The sequence below is a fragment of the Martes martes genome (assembly GCF_963455335.1).
Source record: "Martes martes genome assembly, chromosome: 7".
NCBI lineage: Eukaryota > Metazoa > Chordata > Mammalia > Carnivora > Mustelidae > Martes > Martes martes.
Window position 1 is genome coordinate 47,274,201 of NC_137894.1, and position 24,374 is coordinate 47,298,574.

A 24,374-nucleotide genomic window follows, 5' to 3' on the forward strand; every position below is an offset into this window, starting at 1 on the left:
AAGGTGTAGGTTGAAGGTCATTTGTCTTGCATACAGATATCCAGTCGTCCTGGCACTGTTTGTTGAACAGACAATCCTGTCTCTACTAAATGGTCTTCGGTCCTTTGTTGAACATCAGCTGTCCATTTACATGTGACTATTCCTGGGCTCCATTAGGCTCCGTTGATGTGTTTCTCAGTGGTTTGCCATTATCACACTGCCTTGGTTACTGGGCTTTCCTTGATTTCTAAAAACTGGTAAATCATGTATATAATTGAAAAACTCAGGTCTTTCCAGAATTTTAAACTTATTTTTATTATTTATTTATTATTATATTATTATTTCCAAGAGGGTTTTGTTGTTGTTGTTGTTGTTTGGTTTTGGTTTTGAGCAGTGGGGGGCATATGGAGAGGGACAGGCAGAGGGAGAGAAAGAATCCCTCCACACCCAGCGCAGAGCCCAACACGGGGCTCAGTCCCACAGCCCATGAGATCATGACCTGAGCCAAAATCAAGAGCTGCATGCTTAACCAACTGAGCCACCCAGGCGCCCCTCTAAGTGTTTTTTATAATAGTTTGTAAATGTTCCGGTTTTAGGATTATAATATCTTGTCTCCCTGAGAGTAGTTTTTGTTTCATTTTGTTTGAAAGGTTCTCTGCACCCTGCGTTGTCTGAGACTTCCTTTTTCTCCCCCACTTACTTCGGTCCCTGTGCCTCCTGTTGGAGGCTTTCTTTAAATGGTTGAGGCTTCTGGCTGTGCGTTTGTATTTCCGAGTGAAGCAGTAAAAAGCAGATTGAATGCTCCGTGTTTGACATTGGCAGGTGAGCCCCCCGCCCCCACCGTAGGGTGAGCTGGCAGGAACAGGGCCATTTTGTTGGGGGTTCCCCAAATGTCACTACTGCGTGTCTTGCGGGCTGGGCTGTTTAATGTCTCCAACAGGTGGGGTGGGGGGGACGTGCCTGCCTGTCACCATCCTGGGTACTGCATGAGCAAGAGACGGTCGACAACATCCTGTTTCCAGCCCTCGCCTGACCCTAGCTGTGCCGTCGTGGTCCCATCTGGAGCCCTGCTCTCCAGTTCATTTTCTGCAGAGAGCAGACCTGTTTCTCACTAGTTGGGGGGCTCAGGGAGGCGAGCTGACCTGCCCGTCTCTTCCATAGACTTCAGGCTATCCTCCTGTTTTTGGCCTCATCTTGAGAAGTGTATGGTGCCCCCAGTTCCCAAGTCTTTCCCAGACTCTGAGGCACAAATGGAATCCCTTTTGTTGGATTCCTCTGAGAGGTGCCTTGGTTTCCGCTCACTCCACTCCGAAGTCGGTTCCCACTTGGCCGGCTCTGAGTGCGTTTGCGTGCTTCTCCTACTGGCTGTCTTGCGCAGGACAGAGGTAGACGCATTCTTTCAGTTTGTTGTATGTGATGGAAGATCATTTCTTCCCCTCCCTCCCCCCTTCATCTGTTCCTCCCCCCTCCCTTTCTCCTCTCTTCCTTCCCTCCACTACCTTCTTCTACCCACTCCCATACCCCCTCCCCTTTACTGTCTCTCCTCCTTTCTCCCCCGTCTTTCCTTTGCCTGGAGGCTTCTATGCCATAATCTTTTGGGAAGACAGCCAAGCACTTTATCTTTGAGAGGAAACAGCCATGAAATGCAAAAAGGAAGAGATGAGGGACTAGCAGACTGAGGATCTCGACCTACAAGTGCAGTGCACCTGTCCGCCTTTGCCACCTCGATGCCCCCTCCTGTCCCTCAGCGGCAGAAACCTGTAGCCACCCCATCACAGCCTGCCTCACACACAGCGTCACCTGTATCGTGTCAGAGCTGCACATCTGCGTGGCCGTCCCATGTGTGCCCTCTCCGGGCCCTTTTCCCCCTCACAGGTCCCCGAGCAGGTGTGAGGTCCTGGGTCCAGTCCTGTCTCTGGGAAGTGAGCTGCCAGCCACGAGTGTCCTGGTTCTGGGGGTTTCTGATGTCAGGGCTGTGTGTGAGGGTCTGTCGTCCTCAGGAGCGCCCAGAGCATCCTGTCCCCTCCCCCTTCTCTTCCTAAAGGCTCTGGCCCAGATACAGAGTTGCCAGGAGCTTCGGCTCATGCTCACTTTCTGGGGCCGTCTGCCCCATGGAAACCGAGACCCTTCTCTTGTGTTACCCTCCACCGCCCCTGCTCTTGCCCTGTGTTATTGTTAGCTTTAAAACAAGAGTGTCATCCCCTTCAATCAGCTGGGTGGGGGCTGAGGGGCCCCTCCATAGCCCCAGCCCTCCCTCACTGCCCACCTGAGCCTTTCTCCAGGGCCGCCCCTGGAAGAGGCCGCTCGGTGTCCAGCTGGCTCGTAGCTCAGGCTTTTTTCAAACACGGAGTGACTGTGGCCGCTGTCCTCATCTGCAGGCACTCAGTGGCTTTGCAAGAGAACGGGAGCAGCTGAGTAATCCCGTCCCCACTCATCCCTTCCCACCCTCCCTTTCTCTCCTCCACAGCCTGGTCACTCACCCCATTGCCCCAGGGCTGCTGTCCCGTGGAGAGAGACCGCTAGTGCTTCTAGTGGACACTGAGCTGCGGGGGGCGGGGGGGGGGGCGGGGCAGGGGATTTGGATTTTCCAGATGAAGTAGCTGAGAGTCCCAGAGACCTCATGACTTGCCCAGGGTCTCCCAGCTGGGAGAGGAGAGCCTCTTGTTGACCCCAGGTCGCATGACTCCATATTCTGTAGTCTTCCTTCTCTGCCTCAGGGGGCGGTGGCTGGGGGTGGGGGGTGGTGAGTCCCAGGTTGTCCTCTCTCGCTCTGCCTGGTAATTACTGTTTTTTGGCTGGAGGGGTTCCTTGGTTCAGGCCCCACAGGAGGGAGGTAATTATATCCTTTGAGATGCCCTTCGTCAGCAGCTACTTGTCAATCCCTGTAACTAAGTCTTGCTCTGACCTTTGTCCCTTCCTCATTCCCAGGCCAGGGGCTTAGAGAGTTTGATTGGATTTCTGTTTCTTTCCCCTCGGTTGGTGCTTCTGGTTGCATCTGGCTCAGCCCTCCCTTACGGCTTGTGCTCGGATTCTGTTTAGCCAGGCAAATGGGTGCCCTCAGGCCTGGGTGGGGGCCGAGGGCAGGGAGAGCTTGTGAACACTTCTCCACTGGCCCCACCCAGCTATTAAGGAAAGTTGCACCCACTGAGCGGTGGGATCCTAGCCTGGGCCTTATTGTAGGGAAAGTTGTCCCGCCATGTACCTCTTTATTCACATGTACTTCCAAGTCACTGTCCACTCCCACGGTCCCCAGTCTTGTCCGGGCTGCCAGAGTCTCACAGGGCCAGTCTCGTGCACACACATGTGTGCTGAAAACATCTCAGCTGAAACATCTCAGGGACTTCCTTGACTTTTGGGAAAAAGGTAGAACCTTTTATCCGGGCTCCCAAGGCCCTGCAAGGCTAGCCTTGCCCGCTCCCCTACCTCATCTTACACCCAGTTCTCTCCCTCTCTCCTCCCCAGTCACTCTGGCCTTCTTTCTGTTCTCCCTCCTTACCATAATTTCCACCATCACAGGGCCTTTGCACATGACCTTCCCCTTACATGGAATGCCCTCCTCCCACACACCTTTGCCTGGTTAGTTTTCCTTGTCCTTTGGACTTTTAGGCCAACCATCCCCACCCCAGAGGCACCCTGTCCAGCCCTTTAGTAAAACAAAGTCCCCGGGGTCATGTGCTCCCTGCACTTTCCCTTCAGAATCCTTGCACGGTTGGTGATTGTAGCTGCGTAGAATGATTTTATTAATGTTTGTCTTGTCCATTGGACTGGAGGCTCATGGGATCAGGGACCACTCTGTGGTCTGTTTGACTATGACATCTCTTCCCACCCCACTGTGTCCCCCGTGCCACACGTAGTAGGAGCTCATAAAAGGTTTGTTAAAGAAAGGACTGTGTGAACAAGATCTCCTCACCTGTATGACACTGGGCGTCATCTTCAGAAGCCTCCCAGGTCCCTGCCTTACTGTTGGCAGGGATTGTCCCGGGCTCCCAGCAGGCGGGCCCGGCGCCCCTACTCTGCCTTTCTTCTCATGCACTTCACCTGGGGGCTTATGAAGAGGAAGAATCCGACTTAGTAGGTTGGGGAAGCTTCTGAGAGTCTTCCTTTTAACCCACTTCCGTGGCCCCGTGCTGCTGGTCAGGGCCCACGCTTTGGCCTGGCCTGAGAGGTGGGGGCGTCAGGTCACCACAGAAGACATTGTTTGCACAGGGAAAGGCCCCTTGGCTGTGGTGTTTGGTCCAGCCAGGCGGGGGACAGTAGCAGAACTCAGCCTGGTGTAGAGCTGGAGGCTCCTTTTCTCCTCAGCTCCGGCTGGGGGCCTCAGGCCTTGGCTCTGAACTAGGAGCACTCTGTGGACAGTGACACCTGGGTGACACCCTCAACCAGAAAGGGGTTCTTGAGAGGTTGCCACTGTAGGCTCTTACCATTTGAAATTCCCTTCCATTGCCCTCTTTCCTTCCCAGCTCTTCACAAATAGCAGCTAGAAGGGAGAGGGGTTTTTCCCATTTTTTTCTGATGTGGGGGGAGGGGCTGCATGTTGGGAGGGCTAGATGGGGCCTGTGCTTCGTCACTTCTCTGTCCCTGTGGTCCTCACACGTACATACCTCAAGCGCCTGGGTGGCTCAGTGGGTTAAAGCCTCTGCCTTCGGCTCAGGTCATGATCCCAGAGTCCTGGGATCGAGCCCCGCATCCGGCTCTCTGCTCCGCGGAGAGCCTGCTTCCTCCTCTCTCTCTGCCTGCCTCCCTGCCTACTTGTGATCTCTGTCTGTCAAATAAATAACTAAAATCTTTAAAAAAAAAAAAAGAAGAAATCCCATTTTCTTGTTCAGGCCTGAGCCCCTCTGCACACCTCGGCCCGGCCCGTGGACCTGCTCAGAGTATGAGTCAGGTGCCATTCCCTTCATATGGGGGAGCAAGGGCTGGAGAACTCACACCAGGGCTTGGTGAGGTCAAGGTCCACCCTGCCAGCCCAGGGAGGCCCTTGGCCTTCCTTGGTGGGCCTCTGTGTTCCTCTCCTGGGATCCCTGCCAGCCCTAACAGGATTCTCTGATCCTGAGGCCCTGTGCAGCTCAGAGAAATAGGGTGGGGGGGGGGGCTTCCTGAGGCTGGGCCAGCTAGCTCCCAGGACCAGCAGTGCGGGCCGATGTCAGGGAGAGCGTCAGCCCAATCCACTCCGCTGTTCCTCTTCCCCCCGTCTGCACAGGTCCCTGGATGGCCGCCTGCAGGTGTCCCATCGGAAGGGGCTCCCCCATGTCATCTACTGCCGCCTGTGGCGATGGCCCGACCTGCACAGCCACCATGAGCTGCGGGCCATGGAGCTGTGTGAGTTCGCCTTCAACATGAAGAAGGACGAGGTCTGCGTGAATCCCTACCACTATCAGAGGGTAGAGACCCCAGGTAGGCGCCCCCGTTTCAGGGGTCTGCAGCTATCTGCCCCCAGGGTCTGCAGCTATCTGCCGGGTGTCTCCTTCCTCTTCCTGGGGTGGGGGCGGGCCCACCATGCCTGTGGGCCAGCGACGCTAGGAGGGCTTTGGTGCCAGCCCGGCCTTGACACTGACCCGAGTCTGCTCTTCTGGACAGTTCTACCTCCTGTGCTGGTCCCACGCCACACGGAAATCCCGGCCGAGTTCCCCCCGCTGGACGACTACAGCCATTCCATCCCCGAGAACACGAACTTCCCCGCGGGCATCGAGCCCCAGAGCAATATTCCAGGTAGGCGCCAGGGTGTGTAGGCCACCAGGGGCCCCACCTCCCATCCCCCCAACGACCCCCCGCGGCTCTCCTGGCCCCCCTTGGCCCTGTCCCCCCTGCACACAGCGCTGGCCCAAGGGCCCCTGACTCAGAACCGCACACCCGTTGGGAGAGGACCCGTGGCCTTGGCTCCCCGCTCACTAATGATGCTTTTCTTGGCACGGAGGAGCGGCGGCGTGACCCTTCCGCCCGGGCTCAGTGCAGTCATTTATTTTGGAAGCGGAAATAGCAACGCTGTGTTTCTCTCACCGCCCTCGCGGCCGAGGCTGGAGTTTGGGCAGGATCCCCCGGCGGTCTGGGGGCCTACAGAGCCGTGGGGGAGCCGAGGGCTGGGCGGCCAGTGCGGAGAACCGAACCGGGGTCCTAAGTAAGTAAGCCTGGTGGAGGGACTGCAGCCTGGGCGGGAGCTACTGCCCACTGGAGTTTTTACTGCACCGGGAGAAAGTGGGCTCAGCTGTCAGAGTGCAAATGTTTTTAGAAGCCCCTCATTTACATGCAAATAAGGTGTGAATCACCCAGCCCTGGGGCTTCCAGGAAAACTGCTGGCGGTGCTTGGGCTGGTCCCAGTGGCAGGAATCCTGCCGCCTGCCTTTCCGAGAGCGCTCTGGTTGGAGGGAGCCTCTCACCCTGAGTGAATTAGCGGTGCTGAGGTTGACCACAGGCCTGTGCGCTGGGGCAGAGCGTTCCAAGAGACCCCTTTACAGACCCAGCCTTTCCAGGTCCTTCACAGGGGCACTGGTCCCTGGCGGTAGGTTACTGTGTTCACCGAGCAAACCTTAGAGAGCTCAGTCACCGTCCAGGGTCAGTCAGAGAACTAGATCACAGTCATTGCTGTCAGTGAACTTGCAGCCGCCCTGGGAGGCCAGGACCGCCCCTAGAGGGACGACAAAGACCAGGGTGTCCCTGCAGGAGTAGACAGCAGAGCCAAAGGGCACCATGAGACGGTTGCCCTTGGGAGGACAGAGATGGGCAAGGCTGAGGCAAGTCCACAGCCTCCTTGGAGGGGTGGGCTTACACCTGACCTTCCAGGGTGGGGAGCACTTAGTCTGGCAGAGGCTCTCGGAACAAGCATGTCAGTCTCGGGAGTCAGGGCCACATGAACAGAGGTGGTCCCCATCCAGGTGAGGAGCCAGGGGTCGAAGAGTGTGATGATCGCAGGATCCAGGAGACAGTGCCCTTGCCCCGGGGCTGAGTTCCTGCAGCATCTGCTGCGGTGGCGTGACTGTGTGATGTGTGTAGCGGGGTTCTCCAAGCCAAACATTGGAGGCCATTTAATGAACCACTTTCCTTTTGATTCCCAGAAACCCCACCCCCTGGCTACCTGAGTGAAGATGGAGAGACCAGTGACCACCAGATGAACCACAGCATGGATGCAGGTCAGAGTCTTAATCCTGTCTGAGTGCCTGCCTCTCCTCCATCCCTCTATCCCTCCAGCCCTCTCTCAGGCATTTACAGAGCAACCTCTGTGTGCCCCGTGCTGGGGATAGAGGAGTGAGCCTGAGCTGCTCCCTGCCTGAGAGGGAGACAGCGGGCAGTGATCTGCCTTATGCCCCTAGGGCGTGGGGCACAAGGTGGGAGGCCCTGGGGACGGAGCAGTGCCTCACAGTGTAGGTCTCTCTCTCTCTCTCTCTCTCTCTTTCTTAAAGATTTTACTTATTTATTTGACAGAGATCACAGGTAGGCAGAGAGGCAGGCCAAGAGGGGGGAAGCAGGCTCCCTGCTGAGCAGAGCCCGATGCAGGGTTTGATCCCAGGACACTGAGATCATGACCTGAGCTGAAGACAGAGGCTTAACCCGCTGAGCCAACCAGGCGCCCCAGTGTAGGTGTCTCTTGAGTTGAGTCTTAGAACTGGGCAGGTGTTGGCCAAGCCGTCGGGGCAGGCAGAGGGTATGCCAGGCAGAGTCCTGGGGCACGTGGGCAGGACAGCCTGGTGCCTTCCTGGGACGAGGAGAGCTCAGTGTGGCTGGAGAGCGGGGAGAGGTGGGAGGACAGTCATTCGGGGCTTGGGAGTGGGCAGGAGTCCCCTTGGGCTGTAGGCAGAGTCTGGCCCCTCTCCCCCACCCCACTGTGAGATGTTGCTGGCAGTCGGCTGGTGGGGGTGGGCTCCATCACCCAAGATCGGGAGAGCCCCGCAGAGACAGGGTCTTTGCTGGGGGATCTGTGTGTAGTGACCAAACGTGATTGAGGTGTTCCTGTCAAGAGGGACCCAGCCACCCTGTCACCAGATGTCCTGCGTCATTTGTTACCGGACCACATTGGCTCCCAGAACCGAAGCCCACCTGCCAGCCACATAGACTGTGCACTCGCAGGGTGTGTGGTCGGGTGAGGAGGAGCAGGGAGCCGAGCAGGTGTCCGTCCCGACAAGAGCGGGCATGCTGGGTCCACACAGAGCCATGGTGGGAGACAGAGCCGGCCACCCTTGCCCATGGCCCAGGGGAGGGTGTGCGATTCCCGCAAGAAGCACAAAGGAAACGTGCTCATTCACCATGAACCTAGTTGCCTGCTACCTAGTCTGGGCATCGTGGCACGTGGTGGGTAGCACACACCCCCCTTGAGTGGCGGACGGTGTGGACCCAGCTGGAATGTGCCGAAGGCCTCCTGTACTTGGTGCCAAGCGGCCCATGCAAGCTCGCGGCTCTGAGGTGCTGGCGTGAGGCGTCGGCTGAGCAGCATCTCTCCGGAGGCCACGTGGCTCCTCGCTCCTTTCTCTCTCCCCTCCTTGCTCTTTTTCCTGTGCGTGGAATGATTGCGGTTGTCAAAGGAAACAGGCCAAGGGAGAGGGTCCGGGCACCGAATGAGCAGCCTGCCCCTTTCCCCCCACCGCCCCGCTCAGCTCTCGTTTCTCGGCTCCTCCCTGCCCTCCTTTCTGCCCCGTTGTCTGTCCACTCCTCTCCCCACAATCAGTGTACCTGCGGGGCCCTGTTGGGGGCGCCCGTCGTCTGTCAGAGGTGGACATTGGGCTTCAGGGACCCCCCCCCGCCCATGGGTGGGGTCTCCGGCTTATCCTCAGTTCTCCACTCGATGTCTACATGGAAACCAGTCAGGTTGCTATCTTGGCAGCTGAGATATGGTAGTGTATTAGTTGGGGCCTGAGGACCACCTTTTCTGGCCCTGTGGCCCCCGTGACATGCACACGGGCCCTTCTAGGCCAGGCCTTCCCCAGGCTGCCTTGATTTGGGCTGCCACAAAACAGGAAAGCATTTACGGAGCGCCCATCGTGTGCCAGTCAGGGGCAGCCATTTGTATGCGCACAACCTCCCTTCACGTCTGCAGATCACATGGTGGATGCTATTATTCGCATTTTATACCTGAAGCGGGGGAAAAATTGAGGCTCAAAGAGGTTAAACCACTTTGCTAAAACCCCACAGCTGATACACTGGGCGCAGGCCTGGACTCTGGGGCCAGTTTGGAAACTCTGCCTCTTCCCGGGCTCTTCCATATCCCCTGATGGATTGGGTTCTGGAGGAGGAAAGGCAGCCCATGGCTCCTCCCTCACCCTCGGGGAGGTTACAGCCGGGTTGGGGAGCAGTAACAGACCCCCTTTAACAGCTCAAGACACCTCTGCAGGCAGACTGGCAGGTGGCAGGGGCCTGTGCCTCCCACAGGCTGTTCCAGCTGGGGGCAGGGACACGGGGATGAGCCAAGTTGCTCTGGGGAGAGGCGCCGCTGGGTTGTCTGATGCCATGCGGTTTTCTCTGTAGGACAGGAAGAACTGGGTGGGTTCAGACATTGTTCCCCAGGAACCATCATGCCTCATGTCGGATGTCACTCTGGTTGGAGGCCAGTGGGAGTTCTGAGGCAGCTTGCTGAGTTTCCTGAGACCCGGGAAGGGGCTGCATTTGGGACGGAGAGCTGCAGGCCTTGCTGTGCAGGACGTTGAGGCTTTGCTGCCTGGGCCTTTGAGCAAAGCTGGGGAGAGGGCCTTCCCTGCCCGTCTCATTTGCCTGGGGGCATAGCTGCAGGGGAGCTCTGGGGCCCTGCGCTGTGGGCTTGGGCAGGACTCTCACACCATTGAGTCCTGGGAGAGACCTCCGAGGTTATCTGATTATCCCTTTGTGCCGCAGGTAAAGACTGGGACCCAGGGACTGGGTTGAGCTGCCCCATCTTGAGGCAGGCGTTCAGTAATTCGGCTCTCCAAGTCAAGAATGTTCTATTAGTTCTCACGACTGTGTCTCACCTCACAGGTTCTCCAAACCTATCCCCGAATCCGATGTCCCCAGCGCACAATAATTTGGGTAAGTACCTCCCCGTCTAGCAGCAGCCCTGGCTGGAGGCCGGTGTGGGGAGGGGGCCCTGAGCGCAAGGCTCTCTCCCTCACCCCCGCCCCACCCCCACCATCAGCTGAGCTCAGCCCATCAGGTTTCTGGTTACAGTGATTCTGGGGTCACCCACGGAACAGAGTAACCTGAGAGCAGTGGTGGCAGGAAAAAGGTGACCATGTGCTGGGTTTGTATTTCCCCTGAGTGGCTGTCAGACGTGAGTGAATGAAAATCCCCCAAACCTTGTGCTCAGGAGCCGAGAAGCTGTGGTCAGCCAAGCACTCGTGTGTGGTTTGATGCAAAGCCACGGACGGCCGTGTGGACTCTGGCCCCCTGACTTCTGTTGACTAGTTTCAAAAGAGACTTAGGGTTTTATCCTAGTATTTCATCTTATAATTATGTACTTTTTAGTTTTTTTTTTTAAAAGCTTAGTGTTTAAAAGAGTATTTATTTATTTGTCAGAAAAGAGACAGAAAACACAAGCAGGGTGGGGGGGCAGAGGGAGAAGCAGTCTCTTCCACTGAGCGGGGAGCCTGATGTGGGGCTCGATCCCAGGACCCCGGGATCATGACCAGAGCCGACGGCAGATCCTTAACTGGCTTAGCCACCCAGGCAGCCCATGTGCCTTTTATTTGAAACAGTGAGATATAAGGAAATTGGGGGTGGGGGAAGGGTGAGCACAGTTGCCCCTTATCCCCCCACCCTCCCACACTGTTCTTGTTTTGTTATGATCCTTCCGAGGTTTGTGGATCAGGGGTCTGTATTAGTGCCTCCCTGATGGTGATTACAGTTGTCCATCCGGTTTTTTGTTTTTTTTTTTCATTCTTCTTGTTCCTTTGTAAAGGCATTTCCATACTTAGATGCCCCCTCTCTCTTCTTGCCTTGTCTCCTGATGTTTTGGAGCAGGTGGACCATGATTTCTGTGTGAGGGCGGCTTCTGGGCTCCAGGAACGCCCATCCGCTCCTGCGTGGGGCCTGCTGAAGGCCCTGGGCAAATGGAACTTCCACTCTGTCTTCACTGAGGGGCTGTCTTTTTTAATGTGCTGGTCTGGTAGTTTTGGGAAAATGTGAGTTTGATTTCGTTTGGGCTTGACTGCTGGGGTTTGGTTTGTGGCTCGGGAAAAGAAAGAGTTAATATCCAAGTTCCGCGAATGGGGTAGAGGTTGGTCTGGCTTTTATTCCCAGTTGTTTCCAGGCCTTGACTGATAGCATCAGATGAAGAAAAGCATTTAGAACCTCAGGAGGTGCCTGAAACCCCTTTCATAGAGGCTGACAAGTGGGCAGTGTGAAATGGGACTTTGGGCGAATCTGTTCTAACATCTTTGTAAAATAATATCACTGTGAATGTTGGGCTTTGCGGAGGGAAGGTCACATTCCTGATGTGAAAGGACCGATTGAGTTATTAAAAACAAACTCTGAAGGCTAGAAGCTGTGTTAACACTTGAGAAATTAAAGGCCAGGATCTTGAACTCGACTCTGGGTTTCCAGCTTTTGGGGTTAGCTGGTTTAAATTTCATTTGGGGGCCGTTTTACTCCCCCGGCTTTTGGCCAAGGCAGCCCCGTGAGTCCGCAGACCCTGAGGCAGGCCCTTGCCTCGGAAGCCGTGCTGCCTCAGTGGTTCAGAATGAAAGCTGTCCCAGGTGGTAGCTTGCTGGGAATTCCCTTCTAGTTTGGGTAGACCAGGATGACAGGATGGTTTTTGAACTTGGACCTGGGGCAGGGGTGTCCCACTGACTCAGTTCTCCCTCCTGCTGCCCCATTCCTCAGGCCCCTTGTGTGAGGGCTGAGAATGCTTCGGTCATTTCTCCAAAGGCAGGAACAGCCCCCAGGCCGGGTGGAGGGAGAGTGGGGGCCGGTGTGCTGGGAACACCTGCATGGGGGGGACGAGTCAGCTCATGAGTCAGGGGCAGGACTCGTGGTAAGACATCACTGCTTCCTGTCCACTTGCGGGGCCCCAGAACCACCCCCCACACCTTCACCTTTTCAAAACTCTTGGCTTCGTCCCCACCCAGAAAATCTCACGGGACTCCAGGCATCCTCTCTGGAAGGGAAGGATGAAGGTGGTGATGATGATGGCAGACATTTCTTGACAACTTAGTGTTTGGAGCACTTCATGCATGTTAACCCAGGGTTCGTAACCACTGCACACGATGGCAGTACTATGATTCTTCACTTGCCTGATTAGGAAGCCAAGGAGCAGGCTGGTCACCTCACTCCTGCCAAGTCAATGGAGAAGCTTCGAACTCAGGCCTTTGGGATTCGGAGCACGTGCTTCTGTCTGCAGCCGGACACGGTCTCACTGCGTTGTTTAGACCAGCTCCCCCGTCCTCATCTCCTCCTCAGGACAAAGCTCTAGAAGGGCACTGATTGGCGTTGAGGGCGGGTCTCGGGTGTGGGAGCCCTGCCCGCCAGCCTGTCTCCTCCTTCCTCATTGATGCCCCAGGAACTTCCTGCCAGTACAGGTGGGGTGGGGGGTTCAAGGAGGACTCACAGACCCTGCCATCAAGATACTGTGGCCTTGTGGGGAATCAGTAAGGCAGGAGTAAACGTGATTATGAAACGAGAAGTAGGTGCGGTTGAAATAGCCAGAGCGTCCAGAGGAGGCAGTGACGGTGTCCCAGTAAGGACCTGCCCTCAGGCTGGCCTGTGTCCCTGTGGAATTCATTCAGTCAGGTCTGCTGTGTTCCCAGTATGTGCAGATACTGGGAGTCCATGTGGGCATTCACAATCTGATGGGCGTGGTGGGAGGGGTCTCTGTCCCCCCGTGAGGCATTGTGCCAGACCCCAAGGGAGTAGGCAGAAGGGGAACTGTGTAGGCCAAGGAGGAAAGTGCCAGATCAGGTAGGAAGACCTCAGAGTCATGGTGACAGGTGTGAGCTGGCCCCAGAAGGACAGGTGGGACGCTGGGAGGTGGAGAAGGAGGGAAGGACATCGAAGCTAGAAGGAAGGGCATGAAAGGGGAGGGGGAGCTCAGAGGACAGCCACTGCTGTGGTTGGCTGGGATGAGGGGGGCAGATGAGGCTGGTGATGCAGTGGGGCACTGAGCAAAGAGCCTTGAATGCCACACTCAGTGGTTCCCTTCTTGCCTACGAATGAAGTCATTGGGGGAAGGGTGGTTGGTTATCAGATGACAGCTTCATAAAGATTAACCTGGCCACTGTACAGAAGTTAAACTCTAGAGGAAATGGCTGGTGGCCAAACCCTTGCCCCCCCAAATTTAAAAAGAAAAACCTGCCCTTAGAAAGCTGTTAAAGTGAAGGAGACCAAGATGAACGCTTTGGAGCGATGGCGGCGGGACTGGGAGGGTCACTGAGAGAGGCTGCGGGCCTGAATCAGCAGGCAATTATTGACCAACTTTAACTGGGAAGCTGGTGAGGCAGGACGTCCAGGAGCCGGAATGGGCTTGGGCGGGAAGGTGGCAATGAGTGGCTGGTGTCTAACTGTGTCCAGGACACAACCAAGCCGTCCGGAGAGACGCCGGGGCTGGCCCTGCTGACTTTGGAAGCCCTTAGCCTGTGGGCGGCCTTTCCCAAAGTGGGGTCAGGGAGACAGGGTTTTGTCATCACCGGAGTTTGGAAACCTGTGCCATAAGCCCCCCCACCCCACACCCCCCGCCCTGGGCACCCAGGGCACTCACATGGGAAGGCCTCTGAGCAGCCCTGTGGAAGGGAGGCCCGTTGGTTGGAGCCTTTCGCCCCCGCATCGGAGCCCTGCCGAAACACTTCGCTCTCATAACCTGTCAACCATCTGTAGGATCTCACCCTGGAAACTCTGACAGAGATCCGGCTGAAGTCCTGGGAGTGGATGAATTGGGAGAGGGAAACCCAGCTCGAGGAGGAAGGAAGGCCAGAGAGGGACTGATGGGATGCCCTGGGAGGGAGGAGGTTGGGGAAGAGGCTGAGGGTCAGGGGAGGGCTGGGTCCGGCAGCCAGAGGGGTGGGAGGGAGGCCAGTGAGCAGGTGAGAAGGAGAGGCCTTGAGGTGACGTCGGGAGTTCAAGGGCACCCTCGGAGCACCTGCGGGGAAAGATGGGGACTGAGGTCCTGCAGTGGTATGGGCAGGGCAAGTAAAAGGCAAGATGACAGTAGGGAAGGATGGGGACATCTCAGGACATTGGACTATTTCCTGCAAAGCAATTATGTGGGAAGAGAGGAAACAGAGGACATCTGGCTCGCTCCTCATTTCCTTCCCACTCCGGGCAAGAGACTGAGGCTCCTGCCACAGCGAGGCCACTTCTGGTGACTGGGGGCGGGGCCCAGATGAGTGACTGCCCGCCAGCTCAGCTCCTTGTCAGAGGCAGGCTCTGGGGAGACCCGGCAGTTCCGTCTTGCAGGGAAGGGATGTGAGCAGGTGCCGAGCCTGTGCTTCCACGTCGTGGTCCATGAGTCACCTGGGCTTTCCTGAGCCCCAAAGTCAAGGACTGGGCTGAATGGAGGGGAGGGAGAAGGGAAATGGGAAGAGGAACAAGATGAGCTGGACCCTGCCGGTGAGTAAGTGGTTCTTGCTTTAAAGGGAGACATTTGGGAAGGGGTCTTGACTGAGGGAAAAGAGGTAGCAGGGAGCACCCCCGGGGTAGCGGCTACACTGGAGCTGGGCCAGGTGACAGTTCCCGGAGTGTCTCACGTGGAAGCTCTCTTCCTCTCCTGCCTGAAAGAGGCCGGTGTCCAGGTGACAGCCTGCCTGGTTCCAGGTGTCTTCCCGCTGCCACATAGAGCTCTTGCTATGGTCTCCTCAGGCTCTGATCTCCTCAAGCTTAAGAAATTACAGGCGTCTTGATGACAGCAAGGCAGCCCCTGGTCTTGGCTGCAGCAAACTGGTCCTAGCTGGAAGGGGGGGGGCTGCTGTCCCTGCACACCTCGTTTTGTTGTCCTCCCCCTTAAGGAGCTAGGTTGGAACTGGAGCCCCAGGTGTGGGGAGCCCGCCATCCTGGGCCTGCGGGAACTAACCTTTCGGGGACACAAGTGGCTCTGACGCACAGAGTGGTGAGGGAATGTTCCAGAGCCATGTGAGCCAGGGCTGAATGGTTGAGCTTGGGTCGCTGAGGGGTGGGCAGCCCAGGCAGCAGGGACGGCAGGGACTGAGCTAGGATCGTGGGGGTGCCTGGGGACTGGAGCGTGGCATCTCCAGGGCGGGAGGTCACACTGCCTTCCACAGGGGAGGAGGGCCCAGGCGAAGGCAGTTTGTTCACATTCCGACCTTTACCCCCTTGTGACTCTGGTGCTTTGCCCGCTCCTAGCTTTTGATTCATCGTAGAAAGTTAATTTCCCCCTGCCGTCCCCCACTCCTTTTCCTTTACCGGATTTGGATCTCTTGCACATGTTTTTAATAGGCATCCCTTAATCCAAACGTTGCCTTCTGGGTTTTATTCTGTTTTCTTTTCCTTAAACAAAACAGAAAGTCTATGCCAGCTTGGAATAGGGCTTAAAAGCGAAGCCAGCCAGCGCCGTCAGGCTGGCGGGGAGCCAGCTGTGAATGAAGTGCCCCACGCCCCTGGAGAAGTTTGGCTGATACCATGCTGGTGGGGGTAGGGGGCGGAGAACGGTGGGAGCGGGAGGTTCCTGCGGCTCCAACACCTCTGCTCTGGGAAGAGCGATGAGCCCAGACGCAGCAGTCTTCCCGGGAGCAGGGCCGTGTGCAGGGGCAGCCTTGGGCACACGCCATTGTCTAGCATGCCAGGTGTGCTGAGTCTGTGGCCTGGAGACGCAAAACCACTGTCAGGGAGGCAAGTGCCCTTAGCCCCGGGAGAGTCATCCTCTCACAGGAGCCTCTGTGTGGCATGTCTTCAGGTCCTTTGCAAGGAGCGATCTTATGCAAAATGGCCTCTGCATTTGTTGGAAGACTCTTGGAATTCAGGCTGGCTGGCTTGATGGATGTGGGAGGAGATTCAGGTTGCCACCTGATTTCTTAAAAGATTTCTTTTGAGACTTAGGGCCAGGGCAAGCTTTCATTCCCCTGCAGAACTTGTCAGCCTTCTCTGTACACAACCAGAGACACGTAGCATGTGATGTTCCCTTTTTGCCTTGTGTGCTAGGGAGCTCAGAGCCAAGCTGAGTGCTCTCTCAGTAACTATAACCCATGATTTTACTGTTTATAATGTTCTCATTTCCAGCATCCTGACTTTGTATTTTTCTTGTACTTAACCATGACGTGGATAAGTCTTTGGGTGGGAAATAAAAATGAGGATACCTGTGCTGTTTAAGAATAAGTTGCTGTTCAAGGGAGAACCCAGAGGTGGCGGCCATACGTTTTGGTCTGCAGCTCCCTTTGCAGAGGTTCTTGAGGAGGGGCAGCTGAGAGGTGCCGGGAGGGACAGAGGTGAAAGGCATGGCTGGGTCTTAGGTGTTTCTGGAGACTTGTGACTACATGGCTGGGGGCACTGCCCCAGCTCAGTCCTGCTTCCAAACACAGGCCAGCTCATCTGAACAGCACTCAGGAAAATGGTACCCTTCAGACTTGGCCTTGGCCTGACTGTCCTGCCCTCCCCCACACCCCTAACTCCTCAAACTAGCATCTCTTTAATTATGTGTCAGGCTCCCGAGTCCAGCGTTTTCCACCACATTGTCCAGTGTGTATCTGTAAGTTGTAGGGATGTTTAGATAAGGGCTCAGATCTGCTTGGGGGGCCTCTTGGGCCAGGACCCCAAGCCTGTCTCTGGTTCTGAGATGCCTCAAAGCCCACATTTCCCCTGAGTGGTTCTGGCACCATGCTACCCAATGGGTGGCCTGTGGCTTTTCTTCTTTTGCTGGGTAGGCTGTGCCAGGCTTCCTGGGAGCCAAGCTCTCTCTCTCTCTTCTGTCTGCACTAAACCCAGGGGGTGCTGGAAGGCTTTATGATTTGGGATGAGGACTCTGTTCTGTACTTTGCTGGGGACGCCAAGGCCAGTGCAGAGCAGCCCCAGCTGCCTCTCCAGGCTGACCCCCGCCAGATGCACAGTGACCTGGATGGTCTGCACTAGACGTCTTCCAGGAAAGTTGCAGTGGCTGTCCAGGCCAGGAGAGCTCACAAAGCAAGGTTAGCAGAGCCAGCCCTTGGGCAGTGGTGGTCAGCAGCCCCTGCTTAGGACCTCTTGCCTCTGACACGTTGCCCGACCCTTTTGAGTGCCTGGATTATACTTGGATTTCTTTCTTTCTTTTTTTTTAAGGTTGCCAAAGCAACATAGCTCACATTTTAGTGACCACACTGTTTAAAATATAGCTTATCTCATTGGAATGTCGGAGCGTGGAGTGACACCAGAGCCGGATGTGGCCCATGTGACTTAACCCGACTTCCGGGGCCCAGGCCACAAGCCATGGTCGCCCCTGCCCCATCACTCCTCCCTCCCCCATTAAAAGTAGCCCCTACCGTCTCTCATCTTCCCTCCCTATACCCTGGGAAGAGAGGAGAGGGCCAAGGACGTTTTGCTTCCCCGCAGTGGAGGCCGGGACAGGAGCAGGACGTACTCAGGTTCACGTACATCCTCAGTTCTAATCGTCAGTACCACGTATGGAATGCTTGATGCGTGCCCTGTATTTTTGGGATTTCTCCCGGTCGGTCCGCAGACTGGGCGGCGTTGGTGTGGAGAGCCACGTGTCAAGCTGAAACCCTCAGAGCTCGTCTGGTTTGCTCAGTCACACAGCCAATCCGGGTGGAGCACAGAGTGCGTTCTGGGCCGCCTGGCGGTAAAGCCTGGGCTCCAACCTGGTTAAAGCTGGAAGGCGGTGGTCTCCACGCAGGGGCTCTTCTGCCCCTTCAAAGACAGCTGGCAGTGTCTGGAGCCATTTGTCCTTGGCCCGGCTGGGGTGGGGGTGATGGATGTGTGCCACTGGCATTTAGTGAGTGCTGCTAGACAGCCTGTAACAGATGGGGCTCTCCCCCCCCCCCAATCCAAGGATCATTTGGCCCAAGATGTTGATGATGCTGGGGCGAAGAGGCTGATCTAGGTGTCCTAGCCCTCCCACAGACGCTTTCTGGGCCTGTGCTGAATGCAGGAATGTTACCGATCTGCATCTTCTCACACACAGGGTAGGCGTTCTCCTTCCCCTGAGAAGGGATCGTAGGCACAGACCCCACAAGTAGATCTGGGCCCTCGGCCCTGCAGGCCCCTCCCAGAACAGTTTCTGATTTTTTTTTTTCCCTCTTGTGCTTCACACATTTCCAAAGGCCTGGTGAGCAGATTTCCCCGTGGGTTCTCACTCCAGGCAGTGAGCTGGGGTCTCTGGCCAGGGCTCAGCGCTGGCACGGTGAGCCTTTCCTGTCCCTTGTACCCGATCCCACAGATGCACCCTAAGTACTCAGGGGACTCCAAATATATTTAAGATCAGGCTGGAGGTCTAAGATGGAGGAGTGAGAAGGGGCGGGGCCTCCTTGGTTCTCCAAGAGGGAGGTGGATTCACATAGGCAGTGAGGGGGGTCAGGACGATACTCCACCCCATGTTGGGGCCGTGCGGGGCAGGGAGGCTGGACCGGAGTGCTGGGGGGTCCTGTTAGGATGCTGTAGCACTGATGGCAGGGAGGAAGGATGGGGGCCTGGCCCAGGGCCAAGCATGGACCCAATGGGGTGTCAGAGATGATGCAGGGAGGAGGGCCAGCGGCCTGGGCAGGTGTGGACTAGGGTGGCCGGAGGTGACAGGAAGGTGAGGGAGTTCCAGGAAAGATGATGGGGGGATTGTGTAATGGGAAACCTCTATTTCAGGGTTCCCAACTCTTATTAGAAAGAGAACTGGTATCTCCCAAGATGGCAGTTTTGCTTTGAGGAGCCCTTGGTTGAGACCACAGGACAAATGGAGAATTTCTTTTAGGTGGCTTTGTGTCTTAGCCATCCCAACAGACAGCACGTGGAGACATTTGGAAGATAGTTTCTATAATAGCTGTGGGTTCACTCTGTGGACCATGTGCGTGTGGTCGGAGGCCCAGCGCCCTGTGGGTCCCCCACAGCCCGGGCTTTGCCAGCCTTGTCATCTTACAGGCTCGGACTCTGAAGCTCGACAGGCTAGGAGTACCCAAGACCAGGCAGAGCTGAAAGCTGAAAGCCCCTCTGGAGGCCGACAGGCCAGGAGGTGGCCGTGTGGGTGGCATGGCCACCCCTGGGGAACCTGCCAGGCCTGTTCAGCGGGCTTACCCAGGTGCTGGGTGGTGCCTGGCCCTCCTTGAAGGCAGCCTGAACCTAAGGCCAGCCAGGCAGGACGGGGCCCTTTATGAGCTAAGACTAAATGAAAGTGGCAAGGCTAGTGGAGAAGCCCTTTTCCAAACGCTAGAGTACTTTACCACATTGCAGCCTGCAGGCTTCGGTAGGACAAGGCACAAGGTCTGGGGATTATAACACCCTCGGAGAGGTACAGAAATAGCCTTGCGGAGCAGCCAGGGGAGCTTGCTGGGGAGCAGGCGAACTGGGGGCCCCTGACCCAGTAGCCTGGCTTGTCTCCCCAGACCTGCAGCCTGTCACCTACTGCGAGCCGGCCTTCTGGTGCTCCATCTCCTACTATGAACTGAACCAGCGCGTTGGGGAGACATTCCACGCCTCGCAGCCCTCCATGACCGTGGATGGCTTCACCGACCCCTCCAACTCGGAGCGCTTCTGCCTGGGGCTGCTCTCCAACGTCAACAGGAACGCGGCGGTGGAGCTCACGCGGAGGCACATCGGTAAGGGCACCCTGTTTCCTCATCCACCCCCCTCCCAACCCCCAGCGGCCCCAGCAGCCTGGGCCCAAAACCCACCTGCCCCTCCTACCCCCTGCTGTGCCGTACCTTCTGCTGGGGCCTAGGGAAAGGACCCACTCCCCCAGCCAGCCCTCGAACTCTGTATTGCCCTATTTAGGGGCCAGGCCAGAAAACTTCACATTGCTTGTTCGCTCCCATTCGAAAACACAGATTAAGTCTGAAGAGGGGAAACCCAAGGACGAAAACACTGAGTTGAGGGGATAAAAATGGCAAATCTATGAAGAGGACAATATATGTGATTATCTTAATAAACATACTCCTAAAGGACTGACTGCTAGGTGGATAGGTAGGTGGTGTCCAGAGGGATCTTTTATTAATTTCATATAGGCTGCCAGAACCTTCTAACACCCAGAACATACTTAAGAGACCACTTTGTTTATGGAAGAGGGAGCTGTGTGTGTGTCACTTGGATATTCGTAGTTTGGGGATCCTGAGTCCCTCAAAGGACCCTGGAGATGGTATAATAGGGTATGGTCAGTCCAGAGCCCCTGGGCTCCAGGGCAAACCCCAGAGCTGGGCAGGGCACCAGCGGGTCTGGTCTTAAGTGCACCAGAGCGCCCTTGATCTTGTCCATATCATGTCTTGAGTTTCACGGAAAATTTCATTTGAAGAGAGGATTTTATGGTTAAAAGATGAAACATTGGGAAGCCATGGGTCTGGGCCTGGGGTTCTGGTTCTCCAGGGAACAACCTGATGCCCACGGGAGAGCAGAGCCTTGCCGAGGCCACACCGTGAGTGTGACCTAGTTGGTGACAAATAGCCCCCTGCCACTGAGCCCTCAGCCTTACCAGACAGCGTCCATATTTGTTTTACGTTAAAAAAGATATGGATCCTGGGTGGCATCCAGAGGTGTTTACTTATTCTCCTTACGCTTTCCTATGTTTTAAAAATAGTGGTTCAGAAACTACCAAAACAAAACACATTTTTGTTCTTTTTGTCGGGGTCTTTCCATCTCTGCCTCTGCTCTTGACAGACAATCCCGCGGCCCCTCTTTGTGGACCCCGAGTCGCCCCACACCCCTCACGTGTGGTGCCAAACTAAGGAGAAAGGGGCCCTGGGGCCATCATGGGATGAGGAGGCAGAGCTCCCAGCGGCCCCCTGGTTTCTGTCCCACTTGACCTCGTGCCTGTAGAATCTGGCTCCGTCTTCCAGCCCTCTGGGCCTCTTCCCCAGAAGCGGCAACAGAGGCCGTCCCGTGCAGAAGAGAGCCTCCCCGGGCTGAGAGCGGCACTCATGTCAGCGTGTTTACGTAACTGCTTGCTCAGCTTGCAGAGCCAACTTAAAAATAATTTCTGTCCATCTGGAATGGATTTAAGAGATGGAGGAAAAGTGAATGACAGAAACCTATGGAATGTTTTAGAAAAATGCATTGAGGGGAGAAGGTACAGGGTGGCATGAAGCCATCCTTGTCATGAAGGGCTCCTGGGATGTCTGCTGAATGAGTTTGTGTTGTAGCTCCCGCTCAGCAGGCGCCGTGTGGGGCTCGGCCACCCTATGAGGTGTGTGTGAGTGTCGCCCATCTTCCAGATGGAGAGACGGAGGCTCAGAGGCTCAGGAACTTGATGTTGGCCCATGGCCAAGGCCGTCATGCAGACTTAGCCCATGCCCCTTCCCTGCATCACTGGCCACTCCGCGTTAGGGGACCCGGTGTCACCCCCACACCCCCTGTGGGTTTAAGCTTGGGTTCTGGGTCCTGTTTGTCCGGTGAGGCTAGTGGGGAAGCAGTCGCTCAGAGCACTGGCTGCAGCTTGGGCCCCTTGGCGTGCCTCAGCTGGCCCTGGGGCCAGCCCCCCCCCCGCCAGTCTGACCCCCATCTCTCCAGGGCGAGGCGTGCGGCTGTACTACATTGGAGGGGAGGTCTTCGCAGAGTGCCTCAGCGACAGCGCCATCTTCGTCCAGTCGCCCAACTGTAACCAACGCTATGGCTGGCACCCGGCCACTGTCTGCAAGATCCCGCCAGGTATGAGCTCTCACAGCCCCACCCTGTGGCGCTTCCTGGATGCCGGGGGTTTCTCCATCCTTACCTTTCTCCTCCTCTGCGTTTGTACTGCCAACCTGGAGGGGCTTCATAGGGGCTTTGTCTGTGTCTTACTGGCCGACTGCACTCTCCTTGACCCTCCCAGGAGCAGACGCAGCCTCTGATCGCTCTGCCTTTGATCTGCGGCCACCTGCTTGCTGCCCTGCATGCACAGATGCCCAGGCATCATGCTTTCGTCCTTCATTCCACAAACTCGCATGGCATGTGGGCGCCATGCCAGGTGCTTGAGGGAGACGGAGGGGTCCGGGAGGCCCTGCTGCTGTCCCCACAGACCTTACAGACAGGCTGAGTGTATGAGACAAAGACACAAATGGGTTTAATACAAGGAAAGATACTAATCACCAAGGAAGCAACAGAGATAAGGTGCTCTTGGATCCAGGGAGAAAAACTCATTTAAGTGTTGGGATGGATCAGGGAAGGCTTCCTGAAGGCGGCACACAGGCATTGAGGGCTGGCTGGCATTCAGCACAGGGTGATGGTTGGGGTGGGGACCTCAAGGGTACATTATGGGCCAAGACCCCGGGGGTGATGGAGAGTAGGGCACATACGGGTGGAACTCTGGCTGGAGAGGCCATGTAAGAAGCAGGAAATGTTTAGAAAGCATGATGGGGCCAGGCCCCAGAAGGACGCGAGAAAGTTCTGATTTTATTTTGGGGCGCTCTTGCAGATTTTCTGAGTAGAACTGATGAATCCCACCTGTATTCCAAGAAATGGCTACAGGCTGCACCCCAGAGGGGGGCTTGGATAGGGCCACAGCTGCACAGCAACACAGGCAGAGACAGACCCATCCGGGCCTCCGGACCTAGAAGACCCAGGCTGAGAGCCCCGCCAGAGCCTGCTTCTCACAGGCACGCAGCCCTGGGCCCTGCTGCTGGCAGAGTGTGGGCTGTGACAGGGCTGGTACTGGGTGTGGCATGTGTTTCCTCCTCTTGGTAGCAGATGATAGCAGAGTGATGAGCTTTGGGCAGGGTCAGCTTAAGAATGCAGAAGGTCTGAAAGAACAGCGCTTGCCATTTCCTGTGCATTGTGTAGTTGTGTCTCCAGAGGATGTCTCTGGCTTTGCTCTCACACAGTCTTCTCCCATTATCCTGGCTCCTCAGGTGAGGAGACAAGTTCAGAGAGGGTAAGCCACCTGCCCCGAGGCACACGGCTGGGGAGTGCCTGATCAGGGATGAGCCTAGGACGGTGGGACCGTGGAGTCCAGTGGTCCCTCTGCTTCTTGGCTTGGCTGGGAGTCGGACCCCACCTGCTGTCCCGTGTCACCAGACTTCCCCTTGAAGAAAAAGAAAACTGGAAGCTCAGTTGTGTTCCTGGCCTTGTGGCTACTCCCTTCCCCAGCCATCTCACACCTTTCTGGGGAGGGCTGAGTTGGCCCTGGTGGGGTTTGTTAGCTCATAGACTGTAGGAGCTAGGAGGACCCCCGAGGCCAGCCTCCCAATTTACAAAGGAGACCCAGGCTTATGAAGAGAAAGTGACCGGCCCAGAGTCACACAGCAAGATTAGGAGTCCAGTGTTGGCCTGTTAATAAATGTCACCTTAGCTCACCTGTTGGGTATTTGGAGCATGTGCTGTTATTTTTCTGATTGACATATTCAGGCAGTACGACTTGAGGAGATTTATTATAAACTTTATTTGGGCCTGGCTCGGGTTTTACTGCCTGGAGAGTTAGACACACATCTTCACTTTGCTGCGAATGTCACCCTGACCCAGCCATGTGCCCCAAGGCCAAACTGTGGCCTGAGTCTCTTGCTCCTTCCTGGTCCCAGGTGGATTTACCAGGGAAGCCTGGGTAGAAGGTACCCTGGGAGCCTCTGCCCAGCCACCTGTTGGAGCAGCAGGCTGAGGAGCCTTTCGTCTGGCCTGTTTCCCCTGCGCCTACTGTCAAGAGCTCCTGCTCCCTGGGTGGTCAGCCATGCCCCACACAGCCATGGGCATTCTGGCTTAGGTACCTTATCTCTCTGGTCCCTGGAGTCCTGCCTTGGCCCTTTTGCCCAGGGCAAGGCCCACCTCTCTCAGGTTGTTAGGTCACTGGCTTTACAGTCTTCCTCAGCCTTCCCTGGCTCCGGGAGCTGGAGCTCACAGGCCAGCGTTGAATCCAGCCCTGCGTGTTGGCCACTGAGGTGGGGACGGCTTCAAGGGCAGGGACTGAGGGGGCCTGTCCCTAGCGTGGCGCCGAGTGCGGAGTATGGGGCTAACGCACGGAATAACTCTGTGCCACTTGAGCCGGGTGAGGTATGCCGTTCTGGATGATCCAGAGGTGGCTTCAGCCAGGAGTGGGGCACTGGACACGTATGCCTCTGTCCCCACAAGCACTGTTTTTGTTCTCTTGGCAGGGTGCAACCTAAAGATCTTCAACAACCAGGAGTTCGCCGCCCTCCTGGCTCAGTCCGTCAACCAGGGCTTCGAGGCGGTCTACCAGTTGACCCGGATGTGCACCATCCGCATGAGCTTTGTCAAAGGCTGGGGAGCGGAATACAGGTCAGGTCTGGGTGCCACCTGTCATGGGGGCCCAACTGCACGGGACTCAAGCACCAGAGCAGGGGCCCCTTAGAGATGAGCTAGGCCACCCTCACCCCAGAGAGCAGAGACCAAGGATCAGAGGCCGTGGCTCGGCGGGCCGGGAGGGCCCAAGCCACGCTGGGTAAGGAAGGGCT

At 56.5% G+C, this 24,374-nt stretch overlaps 1 protein-coding gene across 1 annotated transcript in view; it reads left to right on the forward strand.

Annotated features, from left to right (window-relative positions):
• The window catches only part of SMAD3 (SMAD family member 3), a 112,739-nt gene that overhangs the window by 84,786 nt on the left and 3,579 nt on the right, over positions 1–24,374 (forward strand). Inside the window, exons 2-8 of the mRNA XM_080808401.1 lie at positions 5,180–5,373; positions 5,557–5,688; positions 7,029–7,103; positions 9,913–9,963; positions 19,392–19,604; positions 21,505–21,642; positions 24,054–24,198. Coding sequence (XP_080664527.1) covers positions 5,180–5,373; positions 5,557–5,688; positions 7,029–7,103; positions 9,913–9,963; positions 19,392–19,604; positions 21,505–21,642; positions 24,054–24,198 — 948 coding nt within the window. The remainder of the gene's footprint in view (positions 1–5,179; positions 5,374–5,556; positions 5,689–7,028; positions 7,104–9,912; positions 9,964–19,391; positions 19,605–21,504; positions 21,643–24,053; positions 24,199–24,374) is intronic.